The 25173-nt window shown below is 41.4% G+C and overlaps 1 protein-coding gene across 4 annotated transcripts in view; it reads right to left on the reverse strand.

The window, feature by feature from the left end:
* bbs9 (Bardet-Biedl syndrome 9) overlaps positions 1–25173 on the reverse strand; it is a 328841-nt gene that overhangs the window by 75659 nt on the left and 228009 nt on the right. For all 4 annotated transcript variants that reach the window (XM_072716502.1, XM_072716505.1, XM_072716504.1 and 1 more), the window contains one exon: positions 10199–10372. In XM_072716502.1, the coding sequence (XP_072572603.1) occupies positions 10199–10372 (174 nt within the window). The remainder of the gene's footprint in view (positions 1–10198; positions 10373–25173) is intronic.

Genomic DNA, 25173 nt, shown 5'->3' on the forward strand with positions numbered 1-25173 from the left:
GGGTAGAATGCCTACCAGCACCCAATGACACAGCCCAGACAACGGCATACCTGCTCATGAACCATGTGTTCTCCAGATTTGGCCTCCCGCTGAAGGTCAACTCAGACCGAGGCACCCATTTCACTGCCGAAGTGATGAAGGACATCTGGAAACTTCTGGGCATCAAAGCACAGTTCCATATCAGCCACCACCCTATGGCATCCGGCCAAGTAGAACGGACCAACAGAACCGTAGTCAGTATGCTCAAGAAATACGTGGCATCAAATCAGAAGGACTGGGATGTAAAGCTACCGCTGGTACTCATGGCCATCAGGGCCACACCCCACAAGTCCACGGGAGTGTCACCCTTCGAACTAATGACAGGACGACAAATGACACTCCCTCTCCACCTCCTCTACCAAACAGGTGACCACAGCCTTGTCACAGCCTACACCACGCAGCAGTATCTGGACAGTCTGCACAAGCACCTAAGAGCTTCCTTCGCATTCGCCCAGCAGGAGTTGCAGAAGGCAGCAGAAGGCAGGAAAGCCTACTATGACCAGAAAACCTCACAGGAAGAACTCCAAGTGGGGGACAAAGTCTGGTACTACAACTTCGTGCAGCCGAGCAGTCGGAATTCCACACAACGACTCTCCAGGAAACTCCTGCCACGCTGGTCAGGACCGCATGAAATCGTGGACAAACTGTCCCCTGTAGCTTACCGTATTAAAATGAGCCGGGGCACTCCAGAAACATGCCTCAAGTGGGTTCACCGCAACCAAATCAGGCAACACCGAACCCAAGGAAGGCTGGGAAGACCCACTGATCATTCCCCAGTGGACCGTGGTCAGGATCAAGCCAGCCGTTCCAAATAAACCACAGCCAACCTTCAACCTTAAATATGTCCCCAAGCTCAAAACAAAACAAAAAAAAAAGGACAAGGAAACTCAGATGGGTAGACTAAGGTGGTGAGCCTGACTACTGGTATCTGAGTGACATTAAGTTTTCTTTTTAACTATTTATTTCATTTGGTTGTTGTTTTTGGTAAGGACCTGGGGTGGCTCACGCGTGCCCGGGAAATTACTGAAGAGGATACGGTTATGCATTTTTATTTGTCCCGTTTATTTGATTTCGGTCGTTCCCTGGCTGAGTGTTAGGGTTTTCAAACTCTCTCTGTCCCCTCTGCACCGGTGTGCACAATCCTCTCACTATCCTACCCTCTTTCACTACTCCTTAACCCTACTCCACAAGCTCAACCACCCGAGGCTCTGACCTAGCTCAGTGCCCCTCATAACACGACCTTTCATTGTCTACCCCCTGCCACTAGGAGGATGCTGACCCTGCTCCTGACGTTACTCTGGATGGGAAGAGCAAGGACCCAGTCTGAGACGGTTGTTCCTGGGCCTCCATCAGGCATCGTTTTGAGGGAACAACCGGGCCTATTGATTACCAACTGCCGTACCCACACGCAGAGGGTATTAGTCCGTCTCGACCCCTACGAGGTCTACTGAACCCATTACCCCAATGAAAAGCCCCAGGCTAGTTGGGCGGGTATCAAGTGGACTCAGGACGCCCTTCACCACGCTGCTGCGGACACTACCTATATGTTGCAGCAGTTACAAAAGATGACTGTGACCCAAGCCGAATTAAGCGGTTCCAATCCCCGGCCAAAGAGGTTCCTGGGGGCGCTGCTAGGGGCTGCCGCAGCTGTAGGCACCCTTTTTAATATTGGGTTTACCACAGTCAATGCCATAAATTTAGCCACCGTACGGCGTCACGTCAGCGAATTGCAGGACGAAATTCCCAAACTTCAAGAACAGATTCGCGCCCAGAAGGAGGCGTCCCAAGCTATCGGTAAAACCGTGCAGGGCACCATCGTTGTGGTAAACACTCATAGTGTCATCCTCAACCAGACAGTGAAGGCCGTAAACCAACTTTTTCACGTTCTTCAGAACGACTATGCGCACACGCAAGTCGTTTCGTTGTTGATGGGGGACATGCTTCGCGAGATAAGTTCCTCTTTGGATAGCTTGGCCATGGGTAGAATACCACCGTACCTGGTGCCCTTGAGCCTAGTGCCAGATATCCTGGCCGGGGCCACACTGGGAGCTGTACAGTCCATGCAAGCCCATTTAGCTTATTCACTGGGAAGTGCTATACCATTATACGTTGATCCCATTCTCTGGGAAGTAGCATTCCTCGTGAACCTGCCCATTATAGACCCCAAACAGCAATCCCTGACCGCCATAAACCGGTGTTGTCCCCACTCACTCATGTCTCCAAAGCCTGATGCCAACGGTCGACTCCCTTCTACCATACTACCCAGGCTGTCAAAAGGATGGGAAGTTTCTGTGTCGTGTCTTGTGATGGTGATCCCTTTTAGCTCTTTGTCGCCTGAATGATGGCAGTGCCATAATCAGCCGAAAGGGGGGATATGTAGGATCACGCAGGCCCCACAGCCAGTATTTTATGGCCGCTGAGGGAGTGAGTCGGCCATGCCAAGATCTCCCTCCGTACCTCTTTGACCCAGGGCCCCTCTCCAGGAAGCCGAAGCCCGCATTCCAATGTTTATGGCCCTCAAACGGAGGACCCAGATAGTGGAAAGGGGGGGAGATCCTGCATCTCTCTGGAGTGGGACAAAGCTAAAATCATGTGCCATCTATTGTGTATTTGATTGTGTGTTATCCTCACTATTATTTGGCATCATTACTGTAAACTTGGTGGATGTGTATGTGTCAGTCACAATTGTCTTTTATTTTTCTTATGAATGTCCCATTGTATCTTTGCCACTTGGACAATTATATACATATATATATATACATATATATATATATTAATATGCACAGATAGGTAAACACTGGGGTTATCCAACCACGTGCTCACACCTCTCTCAGAGAATAGGGGAAATGAGTTTAAGTGGTGTAACCAAGTAGGTAGAAATGTTTGAGCACATAGTTATTTAGTTAATAGAACTAAGGAAGGCCCCCACCCCTCACCAAAAGGGGGGGGGAAGGGGTAGAAATGCGGTTGCTTATCTATGCCTTACAGTCGTAAATCAGAGATTCGCGCTCTTTTCCTGCCTCCCTTTGTCTGAAAGAGACTATGCAATGTATGTGAAAACTTGTGTACTGAACCCCTTTTAATAGCCCAATTTGCTACATTTTATAATTTTGCAATGTATAATCAACACTGTTCTTTTACTGAAGTAAAGAAAGTTACCCAAGCCATCCTTAATTAGGACACACTGTATGCAATGGGGTACAGCTTCAGAAAAATATACCTGAACTTGTCACAGCTGTGAGATATGCCACCTAGCCATGTATTCTGCACATTGATGGCAATAATAAGCATGCACCTCATAAGAGGAATTATAAATTAATCAATGAAAATTAGCAAAGGTTTGGATCAAAGGTGGAATATCATGTTTGGTATCAATGTCATCCTAAATTATGTCCGAATGTGAATCCGGGGACGGATTATTACACAATTGAACCTATCCAAAGCTAAATTACTTAATTAAAATCAGCACAAAAGTTGGCCAAAGACCACCATAAATCTATGGGGACATTCGGGGAGCCTGCAACCGGCCCCTCGGATCCAGGTACCAATTCTCATTGGGTATGAGTTGGACCCTGGGTCATGAATATTCATGGAGCCCACGGGGCATAAAAACCTCACACCCGGAGGAGAAAAAAAAAGTCATCGAAAAAAGTCATCGAAAAAGGAGAAGAAAACGTAAAGCCTCCAATCCAAGACTGCGGGAGAAACTACGCGCGGAGAAGATTAAATCTACCATCGAAACTACGAAGCCTCTTCGCCGCGAGTTTCAACAAAAGACAAAGCTGATCCCCGCTGCAATCACGTAAACTCACCGACAACTCTCTAATAAGCAACTAGTACCGGCTGATCTACGCCGAAATCTGGGTTGCCTGTTTAGATCCTAGGCTTGCCGTTGCAGAACAGTATTTAATCAAAGCTTATCACTGTTTCCTACTGTAAATCCATTTTCCGTAATTCCGTTATTGTGTTTGTATGTATTATGTTATGTTTAATGTTTGTCCTGTTTTAGTGTAGTATTAGAATAAACGCATGCTGTTCACATTTTAAATCTCCCTCTCTGTGCTTACAATAAGTCACTTTATTGGTCTGAATCCCGTTACTGAGCTTTGAAGTCCCACTCGCGTCCTCAAGTATCGCGAGACTCTCTCTTTGGCCAAGAGCTGAGTCGCTAGGTTACAGAGAGAAGCTAACCCGGTGGACGGGCAGCTATCTTTAGACTGAGTAGTGATACCAACGAATGAATTCCATTCACATTCTGGACTTAAATCATCCAGCTCTTTACCAAGTGGGACTAATATAAAAACTGTGATATCGGAACAACAACTCAAACCTAATATTCCATATTTAATTGTGTATGAATTAATCATTAATTAATTCATAATCAATTCCCCTGAACATTGGTGGGAAACCATCCCCATTTGAGCTGTTCAATTCCTACACTCGTGCAAATTGTAGCCTCTTTTTCCTATTTGTAGTGGAGATGAGTGGTACCCGTTGGGGTCTTCTGCTGTTGTAGCCCATCCACCTCAAGGTTGTGCGTGTTGTGGCTTCACAAATGCTTTGCTGCATACCTCGGTTGTAACGAGTGGTTATTTCAGTCAAAGTTGCTCTTCTATCAGCTTGAATCAGTCGGCCCATTCTCCTCTGACCTCTAGCATCAACAAGGCATTTTCGCCCACAGGACTGCCGCCTACTGGATGTTTTTGCCTTTGCACACCATTCTTTGTAAACCCTAGAAATGGTTGTGCGTGAAAATCCCAATAACAGCAGATTGTGAAATACTCAGACCGGCCCGTCTGGCACCAACAACCATGCCACGCTCAAAATGGCTTAAATCACCTTTCTTTCTCATTCTGACATTCAGTTTGGAGTTCAGGAGATTGTCTTGACCAGGACCACACCCCTAAATGCACTGAAGCAACTGCCATGTGATTGGTTGATTAGATAATTAATAATTAATGAGAAATTGAACAGGTGTTCCTAATAATCCTTTAGGTGAGTGTATATATACTGAACAATAATGGGGCAAGTATCCCCATTAAACCAAGCATCATTTTTGTGTTCATTTTAAGAGGTAATTTATTGTGCTGTTAGTACAAAGACATGAAGTACAGTGGATATAAAAAAGTGTACATACCCCTGTTAAAATGGCAGTTTTTTGTGATGTAAAAAAAAGAGACTATGATAAATCATTTAAAAACTTGTCCCACCTTTAATGTGACCTATAACTTGTACAATTCAATATAAAAACAAACAAATCTGTTAGGGGGAAAATATAAGAAATAAAAAAGTAGGTCACATTAAAGGTGGCAAAAATTTTGAAATAATTTATTGGGATCTCATAGTGTTACGATCGCGGGCAAGCAAGCAGGAAAGCAGGCGATCGGAGCCAGGAAGTCAGGTACAAACGGGGATTTATTAGGGCAACAGGACCGGGGGAGCACGACAGGCAACATCAATGGTGAGTCTGGTGAAGCCAGACTCAGACGAAGACTAAATACACAAGACATGCCACGGAGAACGAGCCACAGGTGAGAACAATCAGGGCGAAAACAGGAGGCGGGGCAGCCAGGGCCGCGGGCAGGACGGGAGAGGCGGCCTCGGACGGGGCCGCGGGCAGGATGGGAGAGGCGGCCTCGGACGGGGCCGCGGGCAGGACGGGAGAGGCGGCCTCGGACGGGGCCGCGGGCATGTGGCCAGCAGGGGGCGCCTCGGCGGGCACCTCAGGCAGAGCGGAGGCAGCTGCAGGCGTGCGACCCGCAGGGGCCGCCTGGGCAGGCGCCTCTGGCGTACGGTCAGCAGGGGGCGCCTCAGCGGGCACCTCAGGCAGAGCGGAGGCAGCTGCAGGCGTGAGGTGGGCGTGGCACACATCGGGAGTGGACGGAGCGGGGCGTGACACATAGCTTTTTTTTACTTCACAAAAACCTGGCATTTTTACAAGGGTGTGTACATTTTTATATCCACTGTATAATCCAGGCAGTGCAAGTCAAAAGACAGAGAAGCATCCTTGATGAAATGCATCTTGAAATATTTTTGGATATTTGACTGTAAACTTGCTCACAATTTTGTCAAGTTAAATTCTTAAGTATAATTAATATATTGTTAGTTCTCTTTGAGTGTAATTGGTCAACTGGATTCTATTGGTTTTTTAACTCAGAGATAGACGACCCAACATTGGTGCTGACAAGCACCCTGAAAGGCTGCCTTTTGCCATCAAACACATCAGTCCTAAATGAGTCCTAATGACATATAATCATCCCAGTAATGATAATAAACAAGAGAAGTCTGTTCTTCCCATAATTTGTGGCTCAATTAAGCAAAGCAGAGGGAGGAGAAGAGCAGGTGAAAATGAAGAAAGAGGAAGAAAACAGATGGGGAAAGTGAGCTCTTTTCTGCACACAGATATAGCATACATGGGGTCCCAATGGGAAAAATCCCATACCCTATTTGCCCCAACATCATTTGTGTTCTCATCTGTGTTTTCAGTTAATAAAAGTTAAAGAGTTAAAGAAAAATCAGACATTACTAATGGAGAAACACATGTCCTTCTTGTATATAGGAACATTTTCACACAAAAATACTATCCCTGAATGAAGGAAGTTATGCAGAATGTCATCAAAGTCCAAGAGCAGAGATAGTCACTGCATCAATTCTTTCACCCATAGCTTAGAAACAGCAGAATTTAATTAGATGAACAGCCCTTACACAATAATACAATGTTTTTGCCTCTCTGACATGCTGAAATTTGCACTCAGGACTCAAAATACTTATGGCTTCAGAATGAAGGGAAGACTACCCCCCGTACAACCACAACATAAAAAAAATGTGAAGACACACAAAAATAGAAGCAAAAAATGCGTCAGCATCTCAGCTAAAAGTCGTTATGGTTCACCACACCAGTCGCTACATGGGCCAAGGAAAATGAGTCCTGTGCAATTAAACCAAGAAGATGGGCTTTTTGTGGACAAGAGAACCTATGGGTGGGCCACGCCAGCAATGTTTACACCAGGGTACTACTTAGACCTGCTGTAAGATTCTAGTGGGTTTAAAAACCATAGTGATTTGTGTGTAGAACTGACAAGGAAGACAATCAAGCTATGGAAAACTTCAGTCATTCCCCTAAATATCCAGCCGTGAAATGCTGATAGTCCATGAGAAACTCAAACCACAGCAGACAGTTGCTGCTGTCATCCGTATATCTGTGCCACAAGCAAACATTTAAGAGATTGTACCTATTAACTGTGCAATTTCTCGTTAAGACAATAACACAAAAAGCACCTGACATCGTCTTCAAACTAAGCAGAACACAATGTATGGATGAAGCTGATTCAATTCTGAAACAGATCATCCCACGTTGCACAAAAATTGAAGCAATACCTCTTAGTGGCACCAAAGGAAAGGGTGACCTCAGAGTACATTTGACCTTATGAATATAACAACTCATAAAGTATTTGATGGTCTGGAATTTGATGTTATTACCAGCTCACCAAAAAATGTTATTTAAATAACATTCTGACACAAATTGTCCCAAAACTGAAGTAATAGCACTGTGAGGCAGAACAGGAATATTTTTTAGCATACCGTGGTATTTTTGTTTTGGAAAATTTATCATGGTTTATCATTTATCATTTATCTCCTGCTCAAAATTTTTATTATGGGGGACCATAATGGGAGTGTGAGAGGAGTAGGAATTAGATGGACAGTGGTGTGGGGAATACATTCTTGTCGTGCTGACAGCATCCATCCCTCAATCCATCTATGTTCTATACTGTACCTGTGTATCCGGTGCAGGGTCGTGGGGGTTTGGAGCCTGGAAAGCTTCAGGTATGTGAACTGTAACACCTCAAGTATCCTTGTTTCACTAGACTATTGCAAGTCTATTATCTATCGCAAAGACATTGTCTTATTGTGTATGAGCTTCACATCTACTACTTATTTAGTAATAGACTGTGTCTGTGTAACAGTAGCTGTTATTTGCACTGGGTGTGGCTGAACAAGTCAGCATTTGCAAATGGCCAGGAAAACATCATGAATCATGTCTGCACTAGAATAGGGTGCCACTAACTCATCTCTTTACCAAGAGTAAAAGATAATATAAATTATTGTATAATATATAAAATAAAATATACAGTAGTATAAAATGTAATGTAAACGTTAATCTTCTGCAGGTTCCAAAATTATTTACATGCCATAATTAAAAGAAATGGAAAAAAAATCATTAAGCATGCATGGGGTCAAATTAATTGTTTTCCGTATGTTCTGACCCTTACAGCTAATTGTGTGGGAAAACAAGATAAGGTGATTTTCTCAAAGTCACTCAGATGGTTTTAGTTCTCCTGAATGACAGAGGAAATTATGGGTTGTTATTTGGACTACTGAGGAAAACAGGAGGCTCTGATTTGATGGTTTATACTGATTTATACTGGAAAAAAAAACTTCCTCAATGTCCCATAAACCACTTGCAAAATACTCCCCTGCAAGTACACAGAAATGCACGTTCATGCTTAGATACTTCACAAATGTGCTTGTATACAGTAAATGCAGACAAACAGAAAAGCCATTAACACGTGTGTTGAAACACTTAAGCATGCACCTAATAAAAATCAGCAGCATCAACCAGAAAAGCTTTCCACATGAATTCTGAACAGAATCCCTACCAAACCTGCTGTTTTACCAAACCACAATGTTGAGGACTCCAAACATATTCAAAAACACTATGAATAATTGTGACAACCAATCTGCAGATGCTTTAGCTGAGGCTACTGTCACAAATATATCAAAGTAGATAAAAACAAGTTAAAGTTACATATATGTATAAAGACTTTTCAAAATACTTTGAGCACATGCCTTTCCCCAAAGCACTTTTCATATTTGTTAACTTTATGAATTTAAGATTTATAAAAACCTAGAACCTTGAATTATTAGGCATGGATTAATACACATAAAAACAAATCAACATTCAATATCTATCATCAAGCTATGATAAGGTATGAGGCAACGTGTGTAAAGTTACTAAACATTTGTGTACTTGCCACTTTTTCAGCATTTAGTGCAATGTAAATATAAAAGTTAAATGTAAATATAAATATGAAATATAAATATTAAATGTTAACATATCTAAATGTTAAATGTAAAACTTAAATGTAAATTTAAATATAAATGTTAAATGTAGACTGTAAATGTTGAGAACATATGCAAATTCCCCACGTTCATCTGCGTAGAAATGGGCGGTAACGACGAAAGCATGCTAAGTCAAAAGGGTTTGGCTACAGAACGTGCACTCTCATGGTGTGTTTGATTATTTCTCTCCAAGTCGGAACTCAGATGAAAACGTCACGAGAAACGTAACTTCCCGTCGGAAACACGCCTCTAATATTTATATTTAACATTTATATTTACATTTACCATATATATTTACATTTAACATTTATATTTAACATTTACATTTAATATTTATATATAGACATAACATTTATATTTACATATGATAATTTTGAAAGTTATTTACACAGCAAAAAAATCTGATGACACCATTCACTTCTAGCTAAATGTCATAAAATTGCAATAAATGTTGAAAAAGTGGCAAGTACAAAAATGTTTAGTACCTTTACAAATGGCGTCCCATATACAGGAATACCGATTAGCTTGAAATGCTTTGTGATTATATAAATATCCATATATTTGTTGCTCCACAGACAAAAAAATGGGTGAAGGAGTTTAAAAAAAGCATAGTGCAGAATGTCAGTGAAGGGCAAGTACAAGAAAGCCAATTCATTGTTGCAAAAGTTTTCTTAAAGTGCAAACAATCAGGGGCTTGTGTTATGTGAATGGAATGTTAAAAATACCAAAGCAACAGGAGTGGGCTGGGATGGCATGTGGTCCCGGAAGGCGGGAGGCTCAGTCTGATACCTGTGTAGGGTGCATGGAGAACAGGGCAACATTCTTTTGTTATGCTATCTCCTAAGAATGAGGCCAGCGATAAGATGAGAAAAAAAATTAACGCCAATGACAAGCAGAGATCCTGAGACTGTGATACTCTTACTAGTCATGTGCTAATGGGAGGTATCATCAGAGAACACAGAGTAGGGCAGATATTCACCAGCTGTGGGGTGTAAGGCAGCAGGAGCACCAGGGAGCTCAGGGTGGGGCAGATACTCACCAGCTGTGGGGTGTCGGGCAGCAGGCTAGCTTCTAGGATGGCTGTCTGACTGGCATTCAATCCCAGCCACAGCGAGATAAGTGTGATGAGCAGGTGAGTGGCACTGCACAGGCGGGCAAAGGCCTGGCACAGCAATGCCTGGTTATCTTCTGCTGCATCTGCCAGGGCAATGACCTTAAGAACATAAGAACATAAGAACATAAGAACTATACAAACGAGAGGAGGCCATTCGGCCCATCGAGCTCGCTTGGGGAGAACTTAACTAATAGCTCAGAGTTGTTAAAATCTTATCTAGCTCTGATTTAAAGGAATCCAAGGATTCAGCTTGCACTACGTTATCAGGAAGACTATTCCATACTCTGACTACACGCTGTCTAAAGAAGTGCTTCCTTAAATCCAGTTTGAAATGTTCTCCCGCTAATTTCCACCTATGGCCACGAGTTCTTGTATTTGAACTAATGCTGAAGTAACTATTCGGTTGAACAGCATCCAAACCTGTTAGAATCTTATAGACCTGGATCATGTCCCCCCTCAGTCTCCTTTGCTTGAGGCTGAACAGATTTAGTTCAAATAACCTTTCCTCGTATGACATTCCTCTAAGACCAGGAATCATTCTTGTGGCCCTACGCTGCACCTTGAAGAAGGGAATACAATCAAGATGAAGGCTAGTTGGATTAAGGGTGTTTTCACAGCTGCACCTTTAAGTCTGGTTAAACTGGAATCTGGTTCATTTTCCATCTTGGTGCAATTCATTTGGGCAGATATGAATACAGTAATTGCACTTGGGTGTGGACCAAAATAACCATACCGAGACCTTTTAGAAGAGGTGGTCTTGGTCCAGTCCCAAATGACCTGTGGTGCAGTTTGTTTGTGGTAGGATTGTGATTACACCTCAATCTGAACCAACTACCAAGTTTCAGCTAAGTGCCTCAATATTATCTCCCCTCTTCCACTCAGTCATCTGACGGCGGCATGTCATCTTCTCAAATTCTGAAGCAGGACAGCATTTTTCAGACGTGCCCTTGAAGTGTATTCAGCATTCTACTGGTATAGTGCAGTCTGGTATATTACCCAGAGAATTACCATATCTATACAAATTCCCATTTCTGCTGTTGCTCCATGTCACACTGCATAGTAATATACAATAGTTCAGAACACAAGACCATCTTTCTGTATTTACTCTCTTACTGTCTGCATTTGCTATATATGTTGATATCTGACCAATAAGTGGAGTGAATGTTCTCATGTGGTTTGTAGTAGGGGACTTTGGTTCGTTTGAATTTTAATCTGTGTAAAAACAAACCAAACCAAGGGGAAAAACTCATCGACTGATTCTGACCAGAACAAACTATAAGTGTGAAAACACCCTAAGGAAGCCTGCTAGGGCCCAGCTCTGTCACACAGTGCAAAGCCAAGAGCCAAGGCTGCTGCTGCTGTTGGCATAACAGAAAGCTTTCTCACAGAACCAAAGCAGCAGACTAAAAAGACTAACACAGACTTATGAATGCACAACAGTCCATAAATCACCAGAATGCCTCACTGCACTGGAGGAATGAAAAAATATTTTTGGCATTTCTTATTCAGTAGCCACTTCACTCAATTCGAGGCATAATTACCAGCACCACCCGTCACATTCACCCGTCACAAAAAGCAATTTAGGCAGCTGTAAAATACATAAAATTAGCATGTGAATTATATAAGATTTTTGTTCTGCACAATAATGGTCTATGATGACAATTTATTATGCATAGGAATTTAGGAATTTTTTAGTATTTGTAATCTGGATACGTAAGTATAAATTTATAGTACAATATTTGTGAGATGATTGGGGTAATGGCACTGGGAGGATGTTACTTGAAACAGAACAGAACTTGAAACAGAACTTTATTTCTTTGTCTTACATACATAGGAAATACCATCCATATGCCAGAAAAAAAAAACAAAAGAATCCCTGTATACAGCATTGGGGAGTTCACATTCCTATGTTTCTAAATAAAAAGCATGGTGTCTACCATAATTCTGACTGACTACTACTTAGTCATTGTATATCCATTTTCTATAGCCACTTATTCAGTGCCAAGTCAAAGTGAACCTGGAGCCTGTCGCAGGCAGAGCATGGTAGGAGACACCCTGGATGGGATGCTGGTCCACTGTAACACACAGATTCACACCTTCCACCAGCCTCTTTTTGTGGAATTTGCAATTGTTTCCATTGTTTGCATGGATTTCTGTTGGGTACTCAGAAGGTGAACTGGCGTGTCTTAGTTGCCCACAGTGTGTGATTGTGCTTGCCTGATGATAGATGGATTTCCACTGGGTACTCAGAAGATGAACCAGCGTCTGTGAGTCGCCCATAGTGTGTGATTGTGCTTGACTAGTGATAAATGGATTTCAGCTGGGTACTCAGAAGGTGAACTGGCATCTCTGAATTGCCCACAGTATGTGATTGTGTTTGCCCGGTACTAGATGGATTTCCACTGAATACTTAGTATCTCTGACTTCCCAAAAGAGTGTGATTGTGTTTGGTAAGTGGTGGATGTGTTTCCTGCATTGTGCTCTATGCTTCTAGTTAGGGTTGCTCTATATCACAATGTGAATATATGGCAGTTAAAGTCATGGCTAAAACAGTGCTATAAAAATAAAGATTGATTGAGACTGATTGACTGACTGATACTAAAACAGTAGTATGTGGGGTGCTCCGCTAAACACATTTAATAAAGGAAAAGCCAAATATATGAAGATTACCAACTTTTAGGTGTCACAATATTCCTCACATTAATATTTTAGGCACACTACTACATAAGAACATAAGAACATGACTAATATAACCGTGACTAATCTGCTTATCAAATTGTGGGAGTAAGTAAATGTCTGTATAATACTGAAAAGCCGGTGTCCAGACAAATGTTTATGGATGTCATCTAAAGCCCTGGTGATTATTGTGCATGCGCTATATACTGTAGTCTTGGTTATATTGCAATGTGATACCGTGCAGCCCTACATCTAGTTTAACAGGTATGGATAATGGATGGAAGCATATGATCATTTGAGTGTGTTATGCTGGTTACATGCAAAAAGCCTGTGGATACAAAAAACACATCTCTTCTCATTCAATGAAATCTTCAAGTAAAACAAATCTGTCAATGCAAGGAACAACTATTTCAGAAATGAAATCACAAGAACCTAGATTCTACTAGTGGCACCAAAGAAGAGACTGTAACATCTGGTGGATGTGCAATTGAGACAGAAATAGCTAAATAATCAGCCAATCCAGCTTGTTCTGTATTTCACAAAACAATATTTTGTCTTTCTGGTATGAAAATATTGTCCAGCTGTGCTGTAATAAATACTTTCTGGCGTGATGACAAGACAGTCTACACTGGACACACTGTGTAAAACACAAAAGGATGCCCAAAGCAGTTTGGTTTCCCAACCTTCAGGTGTGACTCTGAACATACCTTGAGACACTGACCATAACAACTGCACAATGCTTAGACTGCCAACTAAACAATGCAGAAGAAAGCAGAAGTCTCTGTAGCTCTGCGCAGTCAAGCCAAGTGGAATCACTGTTAACGTTCTAATGGATTCTTTGTGAGAAGGAGCATGCAGCTGATTGATGCCAACTAAAAGAACAAATGTGCCTTTGCTCGCACTGGGGGTGTGGTCCAAACTGTAGAATGTATATTCATATTGGTGCTAAAAGTTTCCTACAAACTGGATTAACCATTAAAACCAAAGCGGAGCTACTTGGCAGGCCCTGCCGGCCAGGCTGCATCTCCTCTTCCTTCTTCCTTATCTCTATCTACCAGTCTGAGCAGACATGCAGCACAGCCTTCAAAAGAAAGTCTCATAGACAGATGGAGTTAAGGGTATGAGGTTACATCTCTGCACACAAGAAGCAAGAGCTTTCCTTGAATTCTGTCTGATTTTAACATTCGCAAAATAAATATGCAACTAAGACAACATCAAAACCAAGAGGCAAAAACTTGAACAAACAATATATATAGCAAATACCATTTTGTGCTTATTTGGATGGTTATTTTAGTGTTATTGGGAATGTTCCGGACCATTCTGCTATGATGTGAAGAAAAGCAGGACTACCAACAGCAAGCAACAGCATGACAGCAATTGATTTCAGGGGCTAAGGACTAATTTTCATAAGGAAAAACTGCACAAGAAATGTTTTTTATACAACTAAATTATTTCACGTCATACTAGTAGACAACTGGAAACTTCAGTAATAAATTGAATAATGGAGCAATTCAGAAAAGTTCCCTGTTCAAATGCAATAAAGCTGTTTCCTGGAACACTTCAGTGCCATATTCCTAAGCTCTGCATCACTAGCTGAGTATATTACAATGCCAAAACAACTTCTGAATATAAAAAGCAACACCAGCCTTTATAAAGTTTTAATTTTAAAAAAAGTAGCTTTATTTAATTTATGGTTACTTAGTAAATATTTAGTTTCAAGTGTTGGCCTTTTGACTACATAAACTAAGAAGTAAGAAAAGACTTATGGTTTACTGGTCAGTCTGCTTCCCCATGCTCACTTAAAGTTATGAACCATGCATCAAGAAAGAAAAAATAAGCCGCCAAGATGAGGTTTCTCTGAAGACTCGCCACACTGCCTCTCTGTCACAAGTACAGTGAGAAGTTCAGAGGCCTGGAAGAACCCTGAAATAGATCTGTGCTCATTTGGTTGTAGAGGGATCAGCTAAGATGGTCTGGTTGTCTCACAAGGATGTCACTTTTTCAGCTCACAAGTGAGCTATTCCAAACAGGGGCTGTGGGGCAGAGTCAGGAACTAAGGAGGGGTGACGCCTGGCCTTATAGAGAGCTAGCAAGAACCTGCTAGGGAGGTTTTCATCACATCCCTCAACATGAAAGGTGGGTTGAAGATGGGTAGATAGGCAGATGATGTAAATAACACCCATAAACGTCAGAAAAAATAATCGTGGATGAGAAAAATAAGAATTAGTCACACTGACATGCAATGCCAGGGGAGAGGGGAGAGGGGAAAGGGAAGCCAGTCACACTGACATGCAATGCCAGGGGAGAGGGGAAAGGGAAGCCAGTCACACTGACATGCAATGCCAGGGGAGAGGGGAAAGGGAAGCCAGTCACACTGACATGTAATGCTGGGGGAGAGGGGAGAGGGGAAAGGGAAGCCAGTCACACTGACATGCAATGCCGGGGGAGAGGGGAAAGGGAAGCCAGTCACACTGACATGTAATGCTGAGGGAGAGGGGAGAGGGGAAAGGGAAGCCAGTCCCACTGACATGCAATGCCGGGGGAGAAGGGAGAGGGAAGCCAGTCACACTGACATGCAATGTCGGGGGAGAGGGGAAAGGGAAGCCAGTCACACTTAGAGCTAGCTAGAGCTAGAACTAGTGTCCCTATAAGCTAAACTAAATAGGTATGTTTTTAGTCTAGACTTGAATATTGAAAGTGAGCCTGAAACCCGCACATCCGGTGGAAGACCGTTCCACAGCTGAGGAGCTCTATAGGAGAAAGCTCTGCAGCCTGCCGTAGATCTTTCTACCCTAGGTACTAGCAGATATCCCACACCTTGAGATCGAAGCAAGCGTGGGGGATTGTATGTGGTCAGCAGATTATTAAGGTAGTCTGGTGCAAGGCCATTCAGTGCTTTATAGGTTAACAGCAGTATTTTATAGTCAATCCGAGACTTAACTGGTAACCAATGAAGGGAGGATAAGACTGGTGTGATGTGATCAAATTTTTTAGTGTTTGTGAGAACTCTGGCTGCCGCATTTTGTACCAGCTGAAGTTTATTTAAGGAACCAGACGGGCAACCAGAAAGGAGGGCATTGCAGTAGTCTAGTCTGGTAGTTACGAAGGCATGTATTAATTTTTCTGCATCACGAAGTGAGAGCATCTTACGAAGCTTGGCTATGTTTCGTAGATGATAAAACGCAGTTCTAGTAATACTTCTTATGTGAGCATCAAAACATAGATCTGAATCTACTAGAAGACCAAGATTTCTAACCACTGTGTTAGGTTGTGTAGGAAGGCCACTAATGCTGAGGTGGTGAAACTTATTTCTTGCAGCCTTGGGACCAATCACCAGTACTTCTGTTTTTTCTTTGTTTAACATTAGAAATTTTTTTGCCATCCAGCACCGAATATCTAACAGACAATCTTCTAACCGAGATAGGAGTGATGTATCATCAGGGTTAACAGATATATATAACTGTGTATCATCTGCATAACAATGAAACCCAACACCATGTTTTCTAATAATGTTACCAAGCGGTAGCATGTATAGGGTAAACAGTAGTGGGCCCAGTACTGATCCCTGTGGGACACCGTATGTGACTTTGGTGGCCTCGGATGATTCGTTGTTCACATGTGCATACTGATAGCGATCAGTTAAATATGAGCGGAACCAAGAGAGTGCTGTCCCTGTAATGCCAACTACACCTTCTAACCAAATACTTAACGCTAACAACGCATACGCATCATGGCAGCCACACGTTTTCTGGGTTCATTCCACATGTTGTAGGTCCACCTACGCAAAGAGTTAACACTATGTGTATGCGAGATGCAGTACTACCAAACATTTGAGTGGCAGTGCGGTCACCTTTTATGTTTATATATGGTAGTTGAAAAAAGTGACGTGATTTTTTTAAGAATGAATGGCCAGAAGAACTGTATATTTTCAGAGGCAAGAGAGAAAACATTGCAAGCACTGTTGTGTCCCACTGTGTACAATGTCTTTAATGGCAGTTTAAGTTTCTAAAGAAAGCAGTATCGTATGTTCGAAGTACAATGAAAGTCTAACTTGAAATTCTGACATGCCTATTTTCATAAGCAATGTTTTTTTTCAATACAGTTCCAGTATTTATAAATCTTGGTTATAAATTTCGCAGAGAGCGTGTGGTTTACATTTTGCTAAAACATTTATACTGTTATAGGAAACAAAACTTAGCAAGCTGTGAAATTTTAATGACCGCTCCTTTTCAGGATTATCTAGTATATGTTTAACATTAGTTTCAAGTTTACTGCAGCTACTTTTGCATGCGCTCTGCATGCGCTCTTCAAGCCATTCCTAATCATTTTCATCCTTGCTGTTTAAATCACTCCTGAATAGATGTGTTTGTGGGAAATTTATTTATTTTGAACTATTTTTTCTTTATAAATACAGCAATTACTGTAGTATTGCAGAAATTAAAATTTTCCAGTGTTGTGCAGCCTAATTACGACACACTAACTACTACAAAATATCTAACAACACACAATGCAACATTCAACATAGGGTAGTAAAGTGGAGCAGTGGTTAGAATACAGAGAATGCTGTGGCAGCATAAAAAAATTAGCAACTCGATCGCTGTGGAGGCAGCGGGTCTACATCATTTCCTGTCACAACCTCATACAAAACAAGTGAGACTAGGAACAAATGAGCCGACCAAGATGGTTTTCTCGCACTGCCTCCTGGTGGACATGACCTTTAATCCCCTAGATAAACATAAACTACATGTGCAAGTAAAGTCAGTACACTGCTTGCGTTGTGTATGCGTTGCGTAGTGTATATTGTGGCCCAGGTGAGAAGACAAGGGTATGGAAGAGGATTAGGGCCACCATGAAAATATTATTTGAATTCTGACTTTAATGTCAGAATTGTGACTTTTTTCTCAGAATTGTGACTTTATTCTCAGAATTCTGACTTTTTTTCTAAACTCAGAATTCTGAGATTAAAGTCAGAATTCTGACATTAAAGTCAGAATTCAAATAATATTTTCATGGTGGCCCAAATCCTCTTCCGTACAAAGGGAAGTCAGTCACACTTACACAAATAGCCAGGTGAGAAGGGAAAAGTTAGCCAATCACATTTATATACAAAGCCAGGGGAGAGGGGAAAGGGAAGCCGGTCATGCATACATGCTTTCTGCTTGTGGACACTGGAGGACGACTTCCCTGAAGGGACCATCACCTTTGTTGTATAGTGTTCCCTCATTCCTTCAACAAGGCTCACCCCTAGAATGACATTGCCTCCCAAGCGTTAATGCCTGTCATCACATACATAATATAAATATCTCTACCGTATGTCCATACTGCCAAGGCAGCACTCCAGCACGTTCCTGCAGACTGTGATTTACTGTGCTGGGACATACAAGACTGGCTTGGTACAGAGCCAGCCAGACATGTACACACATCCTCCATATGCATAAAACATGTTAAGTACTTTCTTGAAAACCTTTTCCTACTGAGATATGTTGCCAGGTTAAAGAGGAATAACGGTTTATTCTATTGGAAGAAATTTCCTTTCCATAGCTAAAATGGTTATTGAGAGTAATGTGTGGTTGGTATAACCCAGAGGTGGACATTTCAGGTCCAGAAAGTAAAAGTCCAGACCAAGATTTTGTTTCAACACAACCAGTTGAATACTCTGTGACTGACTCTTTATGTTTAACTGGTTGGTGGTTACCTCTGCCAAAATCACATTCAATATAGTGTATTAGTAAACTACATTACCCTGAGATATAATAGAGAAGTGATAATGTTACTCTAAGGATCATGCTAGAGAGCATAGATACTGACCCCCATCATCCCTGACTCCCATGTTACAATAATAATAATGTTACTCTGTTAGGATCCTGTTAGAGCAGGGGTCACCAACCCTTTTGAAACTGAGAGCTACTTCATGGGTAATGAGCCATACGAAGAGCTACCAGTTTGAAACACCCTCCTAAACTTATCTAAACTTTATGTATAATAAACATGTTTAAAATGTTTTTTTTTTAGATATTGCCATTTTCAAATCTATATAAATGCAAATGTGATTAAAGAAGAATAGCAACAGGATAAAATTAAATTGTAGATACTGCTCACTGGTGAGCTGTGCAATTTTTAGAACAGGTCGACTCAAGTTGTCCTTAGGGGCATGTTGGTGACCCCTGTGTTAGAGAGTATAGGTACTGACCCCTATCATCCCTGACTCCCATGTTACAATGATAATGTTACTCCAGTAGAACCATGGTAGAGAGTATATTGGTACTGACCTCTATTGCCACTGATTCCATGTTATAGAAACTTAAAGCCTGAAAGTAAGACATTCCTGTGTGGGCCAATATTGTATTGTGCCTATAATCAAGCCTGTGACAGTCCAGATTTTGCCTAAAACATGCAATATGGAAGGGAAAAGTCAATTACTCAAAAAGTACAGAGTAAATTACCAATTGAATTATACTGTGCAATTTTTAGAACAGGTCGACTCAAGTTGTCCTTAGGGGCATGTTGGTGACCCCTGTGTTAGAGAGTATAGGTACTGACCCCTATCATCCCTGACTCCCATGTTACAATGATAATGTTACTCCAGTAGAACCATGGTAGAGAGTATATTGGTACTGACCTCTATTGCCACTGATTCCATGTTATAGAAACTTAAAGCCTGAAAGTAAGACATTCCTGTGTGGGCCAATATTGTATTGTGCCTATAATCAAGCCTGTGACAGTCCAGATTTTGCCTAAAACATGCAATATGGAAGGGAAAAGTCAATTACTCAAAAAGTACAGAGTAAATTACCAATTGAATTATACTTATTGACAGCTCTTTAGAAAGGAAAAGCAGATGATGAGCAGCCTGAAGTAACATTAAAGAGGGGAAAAAAACAGGGACGACCTACTGAAAAAGGAAGACAGAGAAGGAAATGGTACAATTCAATTCAATTTTATTTATATAGCGCGTTATCACAACATGACATTATCTCAATGCGCTTTACATTTCTGCCTCGTAAGGACCCCCCATTGAGTAAGCCAAAGGCAACGGTGGCAAGGAAAAACTCCCTAAGAGGAAGAAACCTTGGGAGGAACCAGACCCAAAGGGGGAGCCCATCCTCCAGGGGCCGGCAGATGAGTCAAACAAACAAGATGAAATGACTAAGCTAATACAGGGGTTGAAATATATGTCTCAATGCAGCGGCCGACCGGTGCAGGCACGTGGTGCTTGATGCACAATGGCAGGATTAATAGAGGCACAGCCGCAGGGAAGGATGGCGAGGCATCATTCACAGAAATCATTCACAGAAATCCTATTAGCCTACACAAAAGATTATTACAATTAAATGGGGGGAATGAAAATAGATTCCTCAAGCACTTAATGTACTTAATGTAGTTAATCTGACCCCATATTCATATCCAACTCTTACTGTATGTCATTTATTTTTATATATTTTTTTATTTATTCTATTTTATATCTTTTTCAAAGGGTGAGCAAGCAAAGTAAGAATTTCATTACATGGTTCTAACATGTACATGTTTTTTACTGTGTATATGACAATAAACTTTTTGATAAACTTGACTGATACAAGCTGAACCCAGTGGAAGTGGCAGCTAACAGATAAGACATCTGTTTTGTCATACACAAGCAAATCCACAAACAAATGCACAGATACACATAGTTATCCTTATATTGTTATGTTTTGACAGAACATGTGCACAGACAATGACAACCTCACAATCCTCAGCATCTTTCTAGAGCTGATATTCAAAAGGACAGAATAGTATCTCCAAGGGAAGAGAAAGCATGAAAAGGTAGATTGCCGCCTTGCCACGCCGGTAATCCTAGATAGTATCTGCCTTTTGTCTTTAGCCAAGGCGCAGAGATAATAGCTGACCTGATAAGAATAGGTTGCTTGGAAAAAACAGTCCTTGTTTATGCCATCCTTCATTGGCTAAAGAAAATTCTGGAAAAATGTAAGTGTCTGATAGCATCTGTCAGCCTCTTTTATGCAACAAGAGATGGCTTATCTACCTGGGTGGAAAACTTGAAACCACACAATCAGATAAACAAGCCTGTTCCTGTTTGTTGCCTGATATATTCCTTTTCAGTTTGTCTTAACAGCGTGATTGGTCAATCCAGTGTCTCTATTCGCCTTGGTTAATGCTGGAACAATAATGGGAACACTGTCAGTTTATTGTTAGAACTACTGACAAGCAAAGAAAAATGTCTTATTAAATGTATCATTAAAAGTACTTACAGCATTATAATGTAAAATTGCCAGTTTTTATGTTTCTTTAAAATAAATAAACATGCCTACACAAGGCTGTGCTTTACTATTTGGGTTCCACGGGGGTGAGCTTCTGCAGATATCAGTGAGGATAGCAGGACATACTTAGCAAGAGTTACACAAAATCTACTTTGGTGGGGTCTCATTAGCATAATCTTCCCAATATTCACTTTGAAATCCACATGCTCAAATTAATGATGCCATATGGAAAATGGAAGGAGAGCTTGGAGATACACAAGAGACCTAGACAAAGAAAAACTAATTTAACTATGATCAATTTAGGATACACAAATATATCTATCCGATCTAAGGCTTCCAATAAAGTTAAAGCTAGGTTTTGAGAGTCAGGGAAACAATATATTTTCATGCACGGTTTCTGTTCTTGTATGAGCAGTGGCAGTGCAAGAGTAAACAAAATTATTTGGTGTATATTAGAAAATAGATAATCATTTAAAATGGGTCAATCCCCTGTAATTTTAATATACCTGAATATGCAAGCATATAAATGCACTTCAATATTCCTTCATTTTACACCTCCATGTATTTCTAGATAATTAATGCTCTGAAGACTATTTTTATATACAGTAATGGAAAAGAGTTGATACATCACAATAAATTTAATTTTAATATGCATCTACCTAAGAGGTATTATGCACCTGGAATTAATTATCCTTCTATGTCATTTTCTACTTGCATACTAAGCATTATGATACAGACATGCAGAACTTCATGGTCTCATGCAATCTAAAGATTATTCAAGATTATTTCCCAGCACACTGGGTGTCTAATCAAAGGTGTGTAAAATCATAGTGAGCCCTGAAAAAAGCACTGGGATGATTTTCAGTGACAAGGTGCAACAAGTTAACTGATACATATAAGAACTGTTTAGAAGCAGTTAACTGCCATCTGTAAAGTACTGCTAGTGCATGGTTGTGCAGGTATCGAGGGTATATCCCAGCCTTGTGTCCCCTGTAGACCCCATAACCCAGTTCAGGATAAGAGGTTGGAAGATGGATGGGTGGATGAATTTTAAGATGGTTGATAACTGTAATACATAAAATACACCAAGGCAGATGGAAGAATGTACTGTGTTTGCATAATTATTTATACTGCAGTCATGTTTCCATATTTAGAAGCCGGGTTGCCTTCCTGGCCCTTTAATTAGCAAAGAAAGTCAGAGTAATTTTAGCAATACACATATAAAACCCTTTAATTAACAAACTGACCACTCTTCAAACTTGCCTCCCATCCTGCTATAATTTAAAAATGAGTCAACTTTTTCTCTGGCCACAGCTCTTAAAAGTAATATCACTGCTTTGACACCATACTAAAGCCAGCACTTGCATCATAAACAAGAATTGCATGGAATGATTTCCATCATCCACAATGCCTTGCTCTATACTTAATACATAAAAAAGATAAACAACTGCATTTTTGCAGATTAAAAAAGCAAAAACAACACACTAGCAAAATTACTGTTTTACTTTAGCTATACCTTTTACACATTTGCAGTTTTTCTTTTTTAAAATAATTATGTGGTTGGAAAAAATAATAAAAAGCTAACAATACATTACTACCAAGCATTAAATAAGAAGTAAGGCCAGCCTTAATCTTCAAAACTGCTTCAATTCATCTTGGAATGTTGTCGCACATATCTTGAACACTGTGTTTCTATGTATTGAGATATTGTGCCATTCTTCTAGAACAGGGGATCCCAATATTTTGGTCTTCATGGACCAATTTACGTCATACTGAACTGTCATGGATTGATCGCCGATTTCATAATTTAAAATGTTTCCATTTATTTCACATGGGAACAGGACACGTAAACATGAAGGGTCAGAAAAAGTTGAAAATGTACAGTCTATTTTTGGAAACTAACCCACCCCCCCACAAAATCTCCAGCATTCCGTAACTGGGTGGAGCACTGGTATTGGTAGTAGTACGTGGACCAGGGATTGGGAACCACAATTCTACAAGATAATACCCCACTTCCTTCAGTAATTAAAGAGGTGGAAGTGTAATTTTGCAGAACGGCCCATAAAGGCTCAATGATGTTGAGTTTGATGCCTGGGGAGGCCAATAAAGGTGTTGACATCATACTGGCTTCTATGAATCCATTCCTGACTTTGTTTTTGTGCTGTGTATGGGAACATTATCATCACGGAATATGGGAAAATCTTGAGTGAGTAGTGTTTGCACCACAGGGTGCATATTGTCCTACAAAATGACATCATATGTGCACAAACTTGCACAGTAATGAATTGATCAAATGACTCCAACAATTACTGCCCAATCCAACAGACACTGTGGGTCAGAGGCATCCTTTGGCTTTCTCCAAATCTAAAGCTGTCAGGATATACATTACTGTGCAAAAGTGTTTGGCAGTTAAGAACATTTCTTCATGTTGGTGTAAAACTTACAATTTTATGTCTACCAAAATGTCACTTCAGTATTTGCAGAAACAATCCAATATACCCATCTATTTGACTCAACCATTAGTACGCAATGTTTTGCTCATCAGTTCCATCCATCCATCCATCTATCATCTGTAACCGCTTATCCTATTCAGGGTTGCAGGTGGTCCAGAGCCTATCCCAGAGGCTATGGGCACACAGCAGGGAACAATCCAGAATGGGGCGCCAACCGATCACAGGACACACACGCACACACACACACACAAACACACCATTCACTCACACAAGCACACCTACACACAATTTGATAACTCCAGTCAGCCTCAGCATGTGTTGGACAGTGAGGAGGAAACTGGGGTACCAGGAGGATATCCCATGATGACACGGACAGAATATGCTTTTGAAGAGCAGAAGTAATTCTTCCAAATGTCTGAGCTCCTCATCCTATCTCTAAGGCTGAGCCCAGCCACTCTGCAGAGGAAACTCATTTCTGCCGCTTGTATCCGCGATCTCATTCTTTTGGTCACTACACAGAACTCATGACCATAGGTGACGGTAGGAACGTAGATCGACTGGTAAATCCAGAGCTTGGCCTTCGAGCTCAGCTCCCTCTTCGTCACGAAAGAAAGATATAGAGTCTGCTCTTACTGCCAATGCTACAACAATCCATCTGTCAATCTCCCACTCCCCTCACTCGTGAGCAAGACTTCAAGAAACTTAAACTCCTCCACTTGGGGCAGTAACCCATCCCCCACCCAGAGCGGGCAATCCACCCTTTACGGTTCAAGAACCATGGCCTCAAACCTGGAGGTGCTGATCCTCATCCCGCTTGCCTCACACTGAGCTGCAAACCACCCCAGTGCATGCTGCAGGGCACAGCGTGATGACACCAACCAGACCACATCATCCACAAAACCCAAAAATGAAATCCTAAGGCCCCCAAATCGGTCCTCCTCTACCCTTTGGCTATGCCTAGAAATTCTGTCCATAAAAATTATGAACAGAATAACAATAATAACTAGAAACTGCAGGCAGTTACGAACGTGTCCAAAGCCTCGGATGATCGGACAGGTAGGACAAGTAGAGGATAGGAGATGTAGAACAGAGGAGGATGAGTTTCAGTGAGATGGTCTAAGTTTTAGGCAGAAATTATAATGGAGATGCTTTTAGTGCAGGCGTAACAGGTCAGTTGACGTCAGAGAGTACGCTGTGCAGATCTGGCTACCTAGCTGAAATACCCACTGAAGCTGGGTTTGAACCGGCGACCCTTTGATTACAGGCACACAAGATTAGCACACTGAGCCACCCACTGCTGTTGGAAAGAGTGGTGAGATCGGTAGACACCTTCCTACCTGATCTGGTAACTCATTATACAGTAGCTGAATTAGACTAGGTGGGTCTTAGACATACACTCACCTAAAGGATTATTAGGAACACCTGTTCAATTTCTCATTAATGCAATTATCTAATCAACCAATCACATGGCAGTTGCTTTAATGCATTTAGGGGTGTGGTCCTGGTCAAGACAATC

This window comes from Paramormyrops kingsleyae, chromosome 9 (assembly GCF_048594095.1).
Source record: "Paramormyrops kingsleyae isolate MSU_618 chromosome 9, PKINGS_0.4, whole genome shotgun sequence".
In the NCBI taxonomy this organism is placed as follows: Eukaryota; Metazoa; Chordata; class Actinopteri; order Osteoglossiformes; family Mormyridae; genus Paramormyrops; species Paramormyrops kingsleyae.